The sequence below is a fragment of the Acomys russatus genome, chromosome 7 (genome assembly GCF_903995435.1).
Source record: "Acomys russatus chromosome 7, mAcoRus1.1, whole genome shotgun sequence".
In the NCBI taxonomy this organism is placed as follows: domain Eukaryota; kingdom Metazoa; phylum Chordata; class Mammalia; order Rodentia; family Muridae; genus Acomys; species Acomys russatus.
In genome coordinates this window covers 52491423-52509091 of record NC_067143.1, presented here as the reverse complement: position 1 = coordinate 52509091, position 17669 = coordinate 52491423, and the positions used below count along the sequence as shown (strand labels likewise).

At 45.2% G+C, this 17669-nt stretch overlaps 1 protein-coding gene and 1 non-coding gene across 2 annotated transcripts; both read right to left on the bottom strand.

Moving 5' to 3' along the window:
• Positions 1-231: 231 nt before the first annotated feature.
• LOC127192462 (U6 spliceosomal RNA) lies at positions 232-338 on the bottom strand. Its single transcript, XR_007830950.1, has one exon. It is a non-coding gene; the product is annotated as a U6 spliceosomal RNA (small nuclear RNA).
• A 3103-nt stretch (positions 339-3441) lies between these two features.
• Positions 3442-3967, bottom strand: LOC127192144 (cytochrome c oxidase assembly factor 4 homolog, mitochondrial). The gene is given in 2 exon segments (XM_051149464.1): positions 3442-3939; positions 3941-3967. Coding segments are annotated over 2 exon segments (267 nt in total). The 3' UTR covers positions 3442-3699.
• Positions 3968-17669: the final 13702 nt, after the last annotated feature.

Below are 17669 nucleotides of genomic sequence, written 5' to 3'. Positions count from 1 at the left end.
TTAGTCCATTCTTCTACTGAGGGACACTTAGGCTGTTTCCATGTTCTGGCTATTATGAATAAGGCAGCTATGAATGAACATGGTTGAGCATATATCCCTGTTGTGTGGTAGGGCATCTTCTGGGTATATTCCAAGGAGTGGGATGGCTGGGTCTTGAGGAAGCCCTATTCTTATTTTTCTAAGAAAGCGCCAGATAGCTTTCCAAAGTGGTTGTACTACTTTGCATTCCCAAAAAATATGGAACACTTCACGAATTTGTGTGTCATCCTTGCGCAGGGGCCATGCTAATCTTCTCTGTATCGTTCCAATTTTAGTATATGTGCTGCCGAAGCAAGCACCTGCTACATGTTTCTGATCACTCACTTCGTTTTTATTTCCTTTCCCTCCTTTTCCAGGGCTGGAGATTGAGCCCAATAGATGTGAGACAAGTCCTTCACCACTAACCTACACCCTTTCTCACCTACATTCAATTTTCTTTTTGTTTGCTTTGGGATTTTTGGTTTTTTTTTTTGTTTTGTTTTGTTTTGTTTTTGTTTTTGTTTCTGAGACAGGGTTTCTTGGGTGTCCTGGACTTGATTTGTAGACCAGGATGGCCTCCAACTCATTTAAACCGCCCCCCGCCTCTGGCCCCCTGAGTGCGGGGACCACAGGTGTGTGCCACTGCACTCAGCTACATCCAATTTTCTTAGGACTAGGATATGGGAAATATCCCCATTTAGTTGAAGAAACAGGCTTGTGTAGTCCTGTTCGCTCAAATGTAGTTCATGACCCACCTAGGTCTGGCTGGATAAGTATCTGAAGACTACACAAACCTCGTCTTCTTCCCTCATTCCCTCACGGTACAACAGCTACCTAAATGCATTTCCACTTATGATGGGAGTTTAATGGGACATCGCCCCACTGTGAATCATGTCTACATGTTCCTATTATAGAGCTGAATACATAAGCAACTGTGGTCCTTACTGATGGAAATTTACACTGTGACTGTGCTGCAGGACATATATTCAGCTGAGGATCTCTTGGGAAATGAGCTTGTATATTTTGATTTTCTTCTTGAGATAGGGTCTCACACTGTAGCTCTGGCTGTCCTGGAACTCACAGTGTAGCCCAGATTGCCCCCAACCCCTCCTGCTTCAGCCTTCCTGGGTGCTGGGATTATAGGAATGTGTCACTACATCCAGATACGCATACTTAATTGTTTTGAGAGCTCATCAAATTGTCCTCCCAAAGCCTAGTGATCCCTTCACTGAGAAGAACGCCTCTGTTCCTATCTCAACCAACACTGCTCACTTTACTTGCCAGCAGGATCAGCTAACATTTTCTTTGAAGCCTGTGTTTTTCTGATTGTTTGTAATATAGTACATATTTCCATTTTTCTATGATTTTAAGCATATTAGCTCTTTTCTTTTTTCTTAAATATTTATTTATCATGTTTACAGTGTTCTGCCTACATGTATGCTTGCTTGCAGGCCAGAGGAGGGCACCAGGTCTCATTACAGATGGTTATAAACCACCATGTGGTTGCTGGGAATTGAACTCAGGACCTTTCGAAGAGCAGGCAGTGCTCTTAACCTTTGAGCCATCTCTCCAGCCCCCTTTTTTCTTTTTTCTTTAAATAATCTTATTTTATAGGCCAGGTCAGACTGGAACTTACTACATAGTCCAGGCTGGCCTCAAATTGATGATCTCCCTGCCTCAGCCTCCCAAATGCTGGGATTGTAGGTAGGTTCGGGTGTCCATGCCCAGCCAGTGTTCCATGTCCAGTTGCTCTTTCTTACTGACTTTGATGGGCTTTTCATTCGCTCCAGAGGGTAACTCTTCCTGTGTTACAGATAAGTAACGTGTACTTCATTTTTAAAGGCTCCACTCAACTGACTCCTTTTCATTCTTGGGATTTTTTTTTTCCTTCTTGAGACAGGGTGTCACTATACAGCTATTGCTGTCCTGGAACTCATATGTAGATCAGGCTGACCTCATACTCAGAGATCTGCCTGCCTCTGCATCCTGAGTGCTGGGATTAAAGGTGTGCGCCACCAACAGTGCCCATCTTTGGGATGCTTGCTAACCCAGCCAGTGAACACCACTCACCCCATGACTCACAGCTCTAAGCTGGAGTGGACCAGCAGAGGTGCAGCTCTATCTGCTCACTTGGTCTTAAGCTTTACTGTTCCTTAAACTTCCCAAGCCTTCTCTACTTCCCTTCCCTTTTCCCTAAAGTTTCCGCACACAAGGCTCAAAGTAGCTTTCAGAGTCTACCATACTTACTTGGACTGCTAACATACAGATGCCTAAGAAGGGTTTGTTAATAATAGTTTTTTTTAAAAAGCACCATAGCTTCTATGGAAGGGTCACCTCCCAACCCTCTTCCCATTCCCAAATGACTTCCAGGATCACGCAGAAATAGATTCAGGGGTCCCACTGAATAAAAACGAGAAGCAACTGTTGATATTATAAGCAGGACACAACACCCCCAGAGAAGACATTATCAGTTGTCAAACTGTTGTCAAGTAGGAACAGAAGCTCTATGATGGTAGAGGCTCCGTTTTTCCAAAGGTCAAAGTCTGTATTGTAATGTTAAACATGCTTCCAAAATGTCAGGCGAGCTTTGTTGGTTAGGCTAGGGCAGATTCTGAATCTGCTAATTCAGCAGGGCCTGGCATATAACAGGTATTCATGGTTGAAAATGTTTTCCTGACAGCTGTGGGGGCATGTGCCAGTACTCTTGCTGCTTCGGAGTGGAGGCAGGAAGATCAGGAGTTTAAGGTCATCACTGGCTATAGTAAGTGTGAGGTCAGTCTGGGCTACACAGAATCTGTCTTTTTTTTTAACCCCGAGACAGGGTTTCTCGGTGTAGCCTTGGCTGTTTTGGACTCGCAATGTAGACTAGGCTGGCCTCGAACTCACAGAGATCCACCTACCTCTGCCTCCCCAGTGCTGGCAGATTCTGTCTTTAAGAAGAAAATAGAATGTTTCCCTATTAGCTTCGCTCACCCCTTTAAACTGAATAAAATACCCAGAAGAAACGAGGAAAGATAAAGGCTCTATGTCACTGTTGGGAAGTAAGTTTACTGTTTGGGTGGTGTTTACTTCTGCCTCTTGAACTAGTCTCTAAGCAACAGGAAGGTCACATTCCTCTTCAAATTACCTTAGAAACACTTTCTGTTGTTAAATTTGTGGTTGAAAAAAATAAAGGCCTGATTGGGCAACCAATTTACCTTGATTGTAAGTTTACTTATAAAGTACTTGACATAGGGACTCAAGAGGTAGGTGGAGGAAGTGGCCTATATCCCACCTTAGTTTTATTTTTATTTTTCTGTGCATAGGTGTTTTACCTGCACGTATATCTGTGTGATGGTGTCAGATATTGGAGTTACAGATAGTAGTGAGCTGCCATGTGGGTGCTGGGAATTTAACTCAGGTCCTCTGGAAGAGCAGTCAGTGCTCTTAACCACTGAGCCATCTCTCCAGCCCCACACCTTAGTTTTAAATACAAATATTGGTAGAACAAGAAAGATGAAGAATATTTGTGATCTGACAATAGAGTCAACAGCTCATGACGACCGTCATGTGCAAACTCCTGGTGTCTGGCTTTAAATCCCAAAGACTGTCCCCAAACTTTATTCCTCCTGTTGCATACTTCTTCTACTTTGGGTTTCTTCTTCCCAGGGTCTCTGGCCTGTGCGGACGATGGCTTAGGTCTCAGTGTTGAGCACTGGCTTGTTCTTTCCTCCTCTGCAGTTCCTCCCGCCGTCTCGCCTGCTGTGCACTCATGCAATCTCGGAAAGCCTGCACTTGCGGCTGGCACTGACGCCAGTCCTGGTGCTGGGCCATACACTCTTGCACGGCAAAGTGGGAGGCAGCACAGCCAGAGCGGGTGATCAGCTGGTCCAGTGGGTCCTCCTCCTCCCCCTCCTCCTTCTTCACCTGTCGGGTCCAGTTTATGGCCTGGTGGGACCGAGGCTGACATCCTGAGAAACCTAGAGTGTCAAGAGACAAGGTTAGCGTATAGTTATGACTATACAGGTCTTCCCGTTCACTAACGGTACAGTTTAAGCTGCACTGTATGGCCTGCGTATGTGCCTTCTCCCCTAGGAGAATAAGCTCTTTAACATCAGGTACTGGGCCTGATTTACCACAGGCGCCCCTAGCACGTGGCCTGACAGGGGCCTGCAAAATGATTTGATGAACTGAGACAAATGTATCTAAGCTCAGTGGAGTCAGCTAGTGGGATGCAAATCAAATGAAATGCCGTCTTTTTGGAGAAGCTATTTCTGATTTTGGATCTACCTCAAAAACAAAACAAAACAAAACAAAAAAAAAAAACCCCAGCCAGCCAAACAAACAAACAAACAAAAACACAGCCTTTCTTCTTTCCTTCAGAAGAATAAAGTCAAACACTTGGAATGTTCCAGCACAAGCAATGTTTGCCCCACGGGAGGAACTGGGGGTCTGGTGTAGCTGTGGCACAGAGCACAAAGAGTCTGTGGAGTATGAGGCTACTTAGTCAACAATTTCCAAATTTGAAGTGTGTTTGCCCAGGCTGTTTTCCCAAGACCACCTGCTCCAGCATCCCAACCACTGCAGCAAGGGTGAATCTAAGAAAGGCTTCAAGGACAGCCAGGGTTACACAGAGAAAGCCTGTCTCGAAAAACAACAACAACAAAAAAAACCCAAAAATAAATAAATAAATAGAAAGAAAGGCTTTAATAGAGCTGACTTTCACCTTTGCACAAACTTTATTACGATGGGCTGTAAAGGAACTAAACAGATCTCAATGCCTCTTCTGTCTCATAGTTACTGAGTGTTGTGTGCCAACCACTATGTTGAGAGTATACAAGCATGACCAGGCTAGAGACAGTTCCTGCCCTCATGGAGTTTACAATCTAGGCAACAGGTAGTTTACAACAGTATGTACAGATGGCTGAAAACATGGGCAGGAGTAAGCCATGAGTCCTTTCTTTCTTTTTTGGTTTTTCGAGACAGGGTTTCTCTGTGTATCCCTGGCTGTCCTGGACTCGCTTTGTAGACCAGGCTGGCCTCCAACTCACAGCGATCCACCTGCTTCTGCCTCCCGAGTGCTGGGATTACAGGTGTGCGCACGCCTGTGAAGACTTCCTAGAGGAAATGATTTCCAGGCTGAAACTCACGGATGAGTAGTGAGTTCGGCAAACTTGGGGAAACTATTTCTGGCTAGACGTAGACAGACAGCACTGGACACAAGAAAGGAATCAAAAGTTCAGTGGTTTAGTAGTAAAGCCAATGTCCACCGTGCGAGAGCCCACTGAGTTTAATCCCCCCCACCCCCCGCACTACAGAGCAATAAAACACTTCAGTGACTGGAGAAATGAGGAGAGCAGGAAATGAAAACTGGCAGAAACGAGCAAATGGTAGAACAACAAAAAACTTTGCAGCTCATGTTAGGAGTTTAAGACTGTTATCTTGAGGACAAGGGGTAAGTCACAAAAGGGATTTAAACACCCCCACCTATATGGAGGCACAATAAAAGGGAAAATGGCTTTCAAAAGACATTGAGTGAAAAACTGCCTCATTGGGGTTAGCAAGTTACACACGAAAAATAGCCGCTTTCGGCTCCACTAGGCGGACTCAGTAAATGGTACTGCAGTCTGCGCCCAATCCATGTTGCCCTCGGTATTCCTTGAACGAAATGAGTCCAACCCATGCTTAGAGATTAAGGGCGGGCTAGGTGGCTGACAGCTTGGCCTGGACTTAGAGAGGCATGGCAAGAAAGGGAAAGCACAGAAATAAAGGCATCCGGGACCCTTGGAGCACCTCTCCCAGTTTGGGGCGCACTCCCGCGGTCTCTCCGGCGTAGGGATGCGTGCGAAGTGCTCACCCGCAGGTGTCGAAGGGCGTGCGGACGCGTTCTGCCCTAGACGCCAAGCTCCGCGGGCAGAGAGCACTCCGGCTTCTCTCCGCAGAAAGCGGACACTTGCGGGAGAGCACACACACACACGGAAGGACGGAGCCCTCTGCACATTTTCATTGGTTGGCTCTCAGTGTAGAGCCCGCCCTCAACCCCACTCTTCCGGGAACAGGCGGAAGAAGCGGACAAATGGAGGCAGGGTGACAGGGAAGACGCCTTTGGTAGTTCTGAGTGACTCCAGGCTGGATAGTGGGACAGAGGAGAGGAGTAGCCTATTGTGCTTTCTCTTCTGCGAGAGCTATGCCTGACTCCGATGTCTGGGCACAGGGTCCAGAAAAGAAATTGTAAACTCTCATGGACATTATTTTTCATTCTCAAAACCAAGGAAACATATGCTCAGTGCGATTCATGTCAGAACTAGGATCTGTAAGCAGTTAACTGTTGCCATGAAAAGAAGAGGCTTTTTTTTCCCCCTCTCTGTTTTTAAAATTACATTTGTGCGTTTATGTGTGCCGCCAAGGCACACCTGTTGAGGGCAGAGGCAAGGAGAATTGGTTCTATCCTTTTACCGTGTCGATCCCAGGATTGAACTCGGGTTGTTTCTTTACTTATGAACCACCTTGCAGGAAGATATCTCCCTCCCCTCCCCCCTCCCCCCGTCTGCCTCCTCTCCCCACTTTCTCTCATAGACAGTGCACAGCAACCCCCACCCACCCACCCAAACAGGGTTTCTCTGTGTAGTCTTGACTGTTCTAGACTCTCTTTGTAGTCCAGGCTGGCTTCGAACTCACAACGATCCGCCACCGTGCCTGGCTTAGAGCTCCTTTTCTTAATCTATCATTCTAGACATCAGGGTAGAAACTGATTTACTTCACCTAGCTATAGCCAGGCAGCTCCCAATTCTTAACCTCTTTCCCCCATGAATGGCACTCTGTGTCATTTCTGACAGTTCCGTTCACCAAAACCAAATCAGCCTTCCTAAATTCTGTGAGAAGAGCTTGTTTTATTGATTATCTATCATATCGGATACCATTGCTGTGTTTTATATCTATTTTTGGTTTTGTTTTGGGGATTTTTGTTTATATTTTGGAGGAAAGAGTCTCACTATGTAGTGTGGGCTAGCCGTGAATATATTATGTACTTCAGGCTGGACTCAAGCTTATGACATTCCTCCTGAGTACTACAACAAGTGTGTGCCACCACGCCCAGCTTTGAAGTTTAATCTTTACTATGATAGGTGAAGACCATCAGCCATTTAATCTGATGATCTTCACCTATCATCATAGAAGGTGAATTCTATTTCATAACCAGTAAACAAGTTATAATTATTCTAGGAGGGTGCTGGAGAGATGGCTCAGGGGTTAAGAGCATTGTCTGGAGCTGGGCGTGGTGGCGCACGCCTTTAATCCCAGCACTCGGGAGGCAGAGGCAGGTGGATTGCTGTGAGTTCGAGGCCAGCCTGGTCTACAAAGCGAGTCCAGGACAGCCAAGGCTACACAGAGAGACCCTGTCTCGAAAAAAAAAAAATCATGTGTGTGTGTGTTGTGTTGGGCAATCACATGGTGGCTCACAACCATCTATGCTGGGATCTGATGCCCTCTTCTGGTGTGCAGGTGTACATACAGATAGAACACTCATACATAAAACAAATAAATCTTTAATAAAAGATAAAAGTATTTTAGCAACTTTCTCTACAAATGATAAATTGCATATCTAAAACTTTTGGTGGTTTTTTTTTTTTTTTGGTGTTTTTTTGTTTGTTTGTTTGTTTGTTTTTTAGAAGGTTTTATCTATGCATCCCTGGCTATCCTGGGACTCACTTTATAGACCAGGCTGGCCTCAAACTCAGAGACCCAGAGTTTAGGGATTAAAGGCATGTACCACCACAACCCTGTTTTGTTTTTTGATTTATAGTCGGTTTTTCATTGTATTCTTTCCTAAACTCAGTTTGTTTCTCTTATTTTACCTGACTTCCAATATTGGTATGTGATGTGGTTGGTGTGTGTGTGTGTGTGTGTGTGTGTGTGTGTGTTGGGTGTGTGTGTGTGTGTGTGTGTTGGGTGTGTGTGTTGGGTGTGTGTGTGTGTGTGTGTGTTGGGTGTGTGTGTGTGTGTGTTTGGGTGTTGGTGTGTTGGGTGTGTGTGTGTGTTGGGTGTGTGTGTGTGTGTTGGGGGGGTGTGTGTGTCTGTGTGTGTGTGTGTGTGTTGGGTGTGTGGTGTGTGTGTGTGTTGGGTGTGTTGTGTGTGTTGGGTGTGTGTGTGTGTTGGGTGTGTGGTGTGTGTGTGTGTTGGGTGTGGTTGTGTGTGTGGGTGTGTGTTGGGTGTGTGTGTGTGTTGGTTTGTGGTGTGTGGGTGTGTGTTGGGTGTGTGTGTGTGTTGGGTGTGTGTGTGTGTGTGTGTGTGTGTGTGTGTGTGTGTGTGTGTGCCGCTCTTGTTGTTGTTCCTTTGGGTCAATTATGTAAGTGAACCATTTGTTCAGATACCTGAATCGGGTCTTCAAGGAGACAAATATTAAATTTATTTATTATTTATTTATTACTTTTGAGACACAGTCTCACTATGTAGCCCTGCTAAGCTTGAAATTTGTTATGTATATCAAGCTAGCCTTAAATTCACAAATATCCACCTGCCTTTGCCTCCAAAGTGTTGGGATCAAAAGTGTACAACAAGGCCAGACGTGGTGGCACACATCTTTAATCCCAGCACTTGGGAGGCAGAGGCAGGCAGATCTTTGTGAGTTCAAGGCCAGCCTGATCTACAAAAGTGAGTCCAGGACAGCCAGGCCTATTACACAGAGAAACCCTGTATTGAAAAACCAAATTAATAAAACAAAACAAAAATGTACAACACCTTGCCCAGCAAGTTTTTATTTTTAAGACATTCTTTTGTGCCATACAAAGGAACCATCTTTGTTTGGCAGCCTACTTGTCAAGGAATTGGCTTAGATGGGGTCCCAGACTGTGAATAACATGAACAAGGCAAGCTTTATGCCCTGTAAATGGCACAGCATTGAAAACACCCTAACCATATAGCTCCTCCACATAGCCACACCCGTCTTTATCCTGTCTACTTCATTTGTAGAATAATCAAGTGTGCCTTTGATGGTGGTGTACCACCATGCCTGGTTTACATGGTGCCGGGGCTCCAACCCAGGGCTTCAGGTAAGCGCTCAGCCATATTCAGGCTTTTTTAAAAAATAACAGATAAATTAGAAGGAAGGAGACACTGCAGTTCTGTACAAGAAATGTTTGCCTTCCTGCCATCTTCTGCACAAGCTCCCCTCCCCCACCCCATGTCATGGCAGTGTCTCCCTTCCTCATCACTTCATCAGCCTCTCTGCTGTTAACCGCTCCCTCGCGTTTGCCATCACCCAGCAAATCTCTGCTGCAGGAATACAGCCCTCGCCATCCTCATCAAGCACCTGGATGCTTCTCTAATCTCCCCTCACCGTCTGCCCTTCATTTTTCTTGCCATCCTTGGGCTACGTCATTGCCACCTGTATCTGCTTCATTAATTGTGGCCTCTTACTCCGCTTCTGGGGATTCTGCACAAAGGTTGTCATGGCAGCTCCCAACCCCTTTGATGTTCTAGTTCTGGCACCATCCTTGTCAAATGTTGAAAATTCATTTGAAATCTGCAGTCTGCTCTCCAGGTGAGTTGGTCAGCCATGCTGTGAAGGCTACCGGGTTCTGTGATGGGACCACACAGCCACTTGGCATGATGCACTGGGTTTAATGTCTTTTTTTCCACCCCCAGCTCCTCTTAAGCCTATGTTCACTTTTGCTTTTGCTTTTTTTTTTTTTTTTAAGATTTATTTATTACTTATACAGTATTCTGCCTGCATGTACACCTGCCTGCCAGAAGAGGACACCAGATCTCGTTGTAGATGGTTGTGAGCCACCATATAGTTTTGGGAATTGACTCTTAACCACTGAGCCATCTCTTCTGGCCCCCACTTTTGCTTTTTGTTGCTGTTTTTGTCAGGGCCTTATATGACATGCTCCTGGCCTAGAACACGCTATTGAGATCCAGTTGGCTTCAGTCTCAGAGCAACCTAGCTGTGCCTGCTTCCTGAGAACTGTGATTACAGGTGCACACCACTATAGCCAGTCCTATATTTATGTATTTGTTTGTTTGTTTGTTTATTGGTTTTTTGAGACAGGGTTTCTCTGTATAGCCTTGGCTGTCCTGGTTTTGTAGACCAGGCTGGCCTCGAACTCTCAGCGATCCACTTGCCTCTGCCTCCCAACTGCTGGGATTACAGGCATGTGCCATCACACCTGGCCCCTATATTTATTTTTAATTCAAGTTGAACTTCTGTTTATTTACACTAGCTAATGATGCAAGCTATACCTGTGATTTTGAGTTTTCTCATAGTCACATTAAGTTTTTAAAAAATGGGCCAGGGAGATGGCTCAGGAAAGGCACTTGCCACCAAGCCTGATGTTCCAAGTTCAAGGTCAGAATCCACATGGTGAAAGGAATGAACCAATGTATGAAAGTTGTCCTCTGACATCCACACCAAGCTGTGGTGTGTGTACACACACACACACACACACACAATTTCATTTTTAATTTTGGTTTTTCAAGACAGGGTTTCTCTGTGTCGCCCTGCCTATGATGGAACTCACTGGCCAGTTCTCAACCAGGCTGACCTCAAACTCGGAGATCTGCCTGCTTCTGTCTGTGTTGGGACTAAAGGTGTGCACCACACTGAGCACCATTGCTAAGTTTTGCCATGAACATGCTGGGTGGGTTCAGACCACAAGTGTTTCCGGGTGAATGTTTGCTTCCTGCCTGCCGTGAGCCACTTTGCTGTTTGACATTGCTCTGTGCTCTGTTCAACAGAAGACCTGTCCTTACGCAGAAATGTTTAATCCTAGGAAGTAAAACACAGCTTGCCTTCAACTTTTTTCTCCGTTGGCGTGCTCACCCTTCCCTTCTTGGTATTCATCTGTTATGCTGACTTCTGCAGCTCTGCTTTACGCTATTTCAGCAGCAGCAGCAGCAGCACAAGAGGCATCAGAACACAGCTCAGCGTTTGTCTCCCTCCGTAGTTTGCTTATGAATTAGAGGCTGATTTGGAGGCTGATGAGCCTGCGGCAGCAAGCAAGGCTTCTTGAAATCTGTCACACAATCAGCCCCAAAGATCTAAAGGCCCAGAGACCAAGCACCAAGCACTCCCAGCATCCCTGCCGCCACCGGTAATTCAGCCAGGAGAGTTTAGCTGGCACTTCAGTTTGTGGTATGGGAGACTTTCCAGGTCCAGGTCAGCTAGCCTGCAGCTGGCCATGTGGTTTGTGAGGTGGTTCGTGGCAAAACCTTTAACAAGGTTTGCAGCCAGCCAGGCAAGGTTATGCTGGCAAACAACATTCTATTTGAGTAAAGACAGTTTTTTTTGTTTTTGTTGGTGGTGGTGGTTGGTTTTTTTTCTGAAATAGGGTTTCTCTGAGTAGCACTGGCTATCCTGGACTCATTTTTTAAACCAGACTGCCTTGAACTCACTTGAGATCTAGCGGCCTCTGCCTCGTCCCAAGTGCTGGGATTTTAAGGATTTAAATTCTTATTTATTTTATTTAAATGAGTTTGTTTTGGTTTGGTTTTTTGTATGGATGTCTATATACCACAAGAGTGCCTGGTGCCTGCAGAGGCTCAAAGAGGGGCTTGTATCACCTGGGACTGGAGTTATAAACAGTTGTGAGCTGCCATGTAGGTGTTGGGAATTGAATCCACATTCCTCTGGAAGAGCAGCCAGTGCTCTTAATCACTGAGCCATCTCTCCAGCCCCTGAATCGATATTTTAATTGTCTTTGAAACAGATGACCTGTCATAAGAGAATATTGATTTTTTAGGGACTTTGAAACTTTTGCTAATGAAATGTGAGTTCTTATCTGTTAGATATAAAGAGGTTCTAGAAAAATCTTGATTATTGAGGACGTTGTCACTGTCCTTCAGAATTCCCAGAAATTTTAAGTCCAGAAATAGCAGGCTAAGGGCCCTTATGTGAGTGTAGCTCCTGGCACCTCACAGAAAGCACGGTTTGGTGCTATTTTGCAGTTAGTCTCTGTTGTTGGTGTTGGTGTTAGTACTGTGTTGGTTAGAATAAGAGATGTCATGTTGAAAGGATCCTTGGAGAAGGGTTTTCCGGCCTTGTAACAGGGTTTTTTGTTTGTTTGTTTGTTTGTTTGTTTTTGGTTTTGTCGTTGTTGTTGTTTTGAGACAGGATTTCTCTGTGTAGCCTTGACTGTCCTGGACTTGCTTTGTAGACCAAGCTAGCCTCAAACTCACAGAGATCTGCCTGCCTCTGCCTCCCGAGTGCTGGGATTAAAGGTGTGGGCCACTGTGCTTTGTATTAGTATTTTGAGAACATTTTATTAAGCTTATTTGTCTGCATATGAGTTTGGGTGCACATGTAGAAGTCAGAGGACAGCTTACAGGAGTCAGTTCTGTCCTTCCACCCTGTGTGTTCTGAGGACCTTCACCTGTGGAGCCATCTTGTGTGTGTGTGTGTGTGTGTGTGTGTGTGTGTGTGTATCTGTCTATCTGTCTGTCTGTCTGTGTATGTGCGTGTGTGTGTAAGTGTCTGTGTTTGTCTTTTTGAGGCAGGTCTCATAGCTAAGCTAACCTTGAACTCACCCAGTTATAGAGGTTGGCCTTAAACTCATGACCTTCCTGCCTCAATGTCCTGAGTGCTGGGACTACAGGCACGAGCAGCCGGGCACAGTCGGCTTTCAGTCTTGTGTTTTAGGCGGTAGGCTTGGGCCAGGCGCTGAGTTTGCTCACATTTCTTTCGGCACTTGCCTGTTCCTTCCAGAACTCACTGAGCATATTAATATCTGATTTTCTTCTGGAAACGAATGCTTATGTCTTCTGGCTATATCCCGCTGCTGTTCACCTTCTATAGGAACAGCTCACTTCATAATTAAAAAGATAATGGCATCTCTTTGATAAGAAATTACATTGCATCTCTCTGCACTAAAAGGAGAAGGGGGAGAGCTGGCCTTGCGGACTGGGGAGGGAGGGGTGGAGGTACTCTGTGAGGAGGAGGGCTTCCTGGAGTCCTAATGTTTTCATTAAGAAGCTGTAATTGCATCTGACTTGCCTCCCTTGTGGCTTTCTTATTTTCCTCTCTGTGTAGACAAGTATTCATATTTCATGTCCAAAGGAAAACACATCCTCAGAGTTTTGGGCACCATATGCTCTTCCCAGGATCTGCACAAGGAGTCTAAAATATTTTAATAAAGGAAAAGTATAATGGCATGTTTATCTTTCTTTTTTCCTGATTGTCTGGTGGTATAAACATATTCATAGCTGGGCATGGTGGTGCATGCCTTTAATCCCAGCATTTGGGCAGCAGAAGCAGGAGGATCACTGTGAGTTTGAGGCCAGCCTGGTCTACAAAGTGAGTCCAGGGCAATCCAGGCTACACAGAGAAACCCTGTCTTGAAAAACAAAAAAACAAAAACCAAACCCAACAGAACATATTCACAATTAATGAGTGTTTTCATTGCAAGGTAACACAGCTAACCACTATGTTATGTGTTTGGCAATACCAGTACTCAAGACCAGAAAGTGTCTGGGCAAAGTACTCACCAATAGCCTTGAAGATAATATGAAATTTCTTTAAATATGTTTTTTTGAAGATTTATTGTTTTATTCTATGTCTAAGTATTTTGTTTTCATGTTTGTATGCACACCTAGTGTGCCCGGTGCCCACAGAGGTCAGAAGAGAACAAAAGAGCTCCTGGACCTGGACTTACAGATGGTGACGAGTCACCATATGGATGCTGGAAACTGAAACCAGTCCCTCTGCAAAAACAACAAGTGCTCTCAATGGAGGGAGCATCTCTGCAGCCCCTTTAAATTGTCATAATATAGTGACATCATAAGGGATACTTCATAATATGCTACTGGGCATATATTCCTGCTCTGTACCCTAGACAGGTGAACTTCCTTGAAAGTCCAAGCATCACAGTGTGAGGGATAATTTTAGGAAGTTATGTAACTAGGCCCCCCACCCCCTTTTTCTTCTTTTTATCACCGTGGACTTTTTTGGAAGCAAAAGCAAATTGCAGATAAAGTGATTATGTAATGTTCCCTATTTTTTTTGTTTTAATTTTTTGTTTTGAGAGAAGGCCTCATGCTGCCCAGGCTGGCCTGGAACTTGCTACATAGCTGAAGACAGCCTTGAGCTCTTTTCTAAAATGTTTATTCTTCTGTGAGTTTGAGGACAGCCTGGTCTACAAAGCAAGTCCAAGACAGCCAAGGCTACACAGAGAGACTCTATCTAAAAAAACCTAAATAAATAAATAAAAAGTTTATTTATTCATTGGCAATTTCACACACAAATACACACCTACATATATAATGGGCTCTGATCATATTCCTTTCTCATTACTCAATATTATTCCCCTCCCCACCCCACCCCTGATTTCTTCTTCCAAGTAAATTTCCCCTACTACTTAAAAAAAAAAAAAAAAAAGGTTATTTACTTATTTATTTATTTAGGTTTTGTGAGATGGGGTTTCTCTGTGTAGCCTTGGTTGTTCTGAAATTCATTCTATAAGACCAGGCTGGGGCCGGGCGTGGTGGTGCATGCCTTTAATCCCAGCACTCGGTCTACAAAGTGAGTCCAGGACAGAGAAACCCTGTCTCAAAAAAACCAAAAAAAAAAAAAAAAAAAAAAAGACCAGGCTGGTCTTGAACTCACAGAGATCCACCTGCCTCTGCCTCCTGAGTGCTGGGATAAAAAGTGTGCACCACCACCACCCAGCTAAAAAAATATTTTTTGATTCAAGGTCTTATGGAGCCAAGGCCAACCTTGAAATCACAGTGTACAATCCTAGTCTCAAGAGAGAGAGAGAAAAAAAAAGTACACATGAAGGCTGTCAGAGAAACCTTAGCCTAGGGGAAGAAACCTTCCTGTAAGGAAAAATGGCCCACTCTACAACACAGGATCACCAATCTGCACTAGGTCTGTTTACCCATTTGGTAATTGGAGGTCTGTTCTCAAATTTAGTGATTTGTCAGACAGAATGGGGTGTAGCAAGTGACCCAGGCCAGCTGTTAGGTTAGGGGGCAGGTAAATGAATCCCCAAGCTCCCAGCTTCTTACACTTAGATCTAGACCGAGAGCCAAGGAATTCAATTCTACATCTGTAGCTCTGAGCCAGGAAAGGGAGCCGGCAGCCCTTCGAATGCTGGCTGGGAGGCAAGTGAGCTAAAGAGATCCTTTACACAGGCTTTCCTAAAAGCCAGCATGTGGGCCACACGCAGAAATATCCCATCTAAGGGGCCTAGTAACGGGAGGTGAGGAGAGAGTGTTTGATGTGCTTTCCCTATCAGGCCTTGAGATTCTGCAGTGGCGGGAGGCGGGGCATGGATGCTCGGCTGCCGATCTGGCTCGCTGAAGACTCTGCCTGTGTGGTGACCTTCAAAGATTACAAAGGAGCTATGAAAAGGCCTCTCTAATAATTCCCAAGGGCAAATCACTGTCAAAGATAGAGACAGAAATTAGTTATTCACAAACTCATCAATAATTCACTCAGTGGCCATTTGGATGCTGTTCAGTCCCCAAGGGCTGGAAAGAAAGTCCTGTGTGTCAGAACAGCTGGTTTGTTTTTTTTTTTTTTTTTTTTTTTTTTTTTTTTTTTTAGAAAAGGTCTCATGTAGCCCAGGCTGGCCTAAAACAGGCTGTGTAGCTGAAGGTGTCCTTGTGTTCTGGTCTTCCAGTCTCCACCTCCTCCTGAGTGCTAGACTATAGGTACAGGCCTTGGTGTCTGGCTGTATTCAGTGCTGGAGACTGAACCCAGGGCCTGGTGCACTTGAGGCGAGCTACATAGTTAGCGCTGCTGCTCAGTTTTGTTGGTGATATCTAATACTGTCTTACACAGATTTTAAAAAGAAGTTTATTATTTTATGTTTATGGGTGTTTTGGCTGCATGTATGTCGGTGCACCACATATGTGCCTGCTACCCTCAGAGGCCAGATGAAGGCATGGTTGTGAGCCTCCATGTGGGTACTAGGAATTGGACCCAGATCATCTGGAAGAGCAGCCGAGTGCTCTCAGTTGCCGAGACATCTCTCTAGCCTGTACAAAGATGTTTCCCAAATGATTATGGGAAAATTATTCTCTATAGATCATCTACTTGTGTGCTTTGGAAAGACGGGAAGGGAATCTGCATTTTCTATTGTTAGATCCTGGGATGACATAAAAGATGGAGCTTCTTGTTTGTTTGTTTGATGAGCCGGGGTCTCAAGTAGCCCTGACTGGCCTCAAGCTCTCTTTAACCAAGGATGACCCTGAGTTTGTAGCTGGGAGTGGTGGCACACGATTGTGTGTGTATGGTGTAGAGGCAGGAGGGATGGAGGATCAGGACTTCAAGGTCATGTGGTTACATAGTGAATTGGAGGCCAGCCTGGACAACCTGAGACCACACCTCAAAATACAAAAAAGGACAAGGCCCACAAGGAGACTCAGAGCTTCTATTCCTCCTGCGTCTACCTCCAAAGTGCTGGGCTCATCGGCCAGTGCCATGGTAGCCAAAAACCCACCGCTTCTTGTGTGCCAGAAGGCAATGTACTGACTGTCCAACATTGTCTCTTCCCTCACCCCCTTAAAGACAAGATCTAACTATGGAGGCCAGGCTAGCCTGTAACTCCCTCTGTAGACCATGCTGGCCTCAAACACACCAGCCTCTGCTTCCCCAGTGCTAGGATTAAAAAGCCTGGCATCACTGTCTTCTTATGCTGTATATTCCTGAGCAAGAAGCCACTGTAAATATTCAGAGATGAGAAGTAAAGGGCTCCCAAAATAATGCAACCTATGGGCATGCTGTAGACTACATTACTGTTCCACTCTGGATCTTACTCCATCTCTTTTGCAGGCAGTGTTTTCCTCTGTGCTTAGGTTTCTGAGTTCAGTGTCCAACGATAAGCCTTTCCCTGGAGGAACAGCCTTTTGTCCCTCAGTGATGCAGCACTAGGTTTTCTTCCCATCTCAATGTCGCTGCGTCTTAGTCTCCTTTTCCTACCTTTATATATGGGTGAGTTTGGGCTAGAGAGATGGCTCAGAGTTAGGAGTGCTTCCTGAGGCCGGGCGTGGTGGCGCACGCCTTTCATCCCAGCACTCGGGAGGCAGAGGCAGGAGGATCACTGTGAGTTCAAGGCCAGCCTGGTCTACAATGTGAGTCCAGGACAGCCAAGGCTACACAGAGAAACCCTGTCTCGAAAAACCAATAAACAAAAAAGAGTGCTTGCTGAGCCTCCAGAGGATCCAAGTTAGATTCCTAGCACCCACATCCGGCAGTTAACAACTGCTTGTTTCTCCAGCTTCAGAGGATCTAATGGTCTCTTCTGGACTCTGGCGCCTGCAATCACACATGCACATAAACACATGATTTAATAATAAAATCAATCTCATATAGCCGTGTGTCTCACTTTAAAGTCCTGGGCCCTCAGCTCTAAACCTAGTTTCTCTCTCTAGGTTATGCCAGCAGTTCTACAACGTTAAGGAATATTTAAGCATATGATTTCCAAAGTGTGTCTAAAACATAGGCTTCTTGCCAGGGCTTGAAAAGCTTGACCATATCTTATCTAATAAGAAGTAGTTGTCCCCTCTACCTGACACACACACACACACACACACACACACACTGATTTTCCCCACTTGAGAAAAAGGCTCAAAGCCTTAGGCTTTCTCCCTTCAAAGTGTGTAATTGCCTGCCTCTCCTTTCCCAGCCTCCAACGTTTGCACACTGGGAATATCACAAATCTTGTGAAACCTCA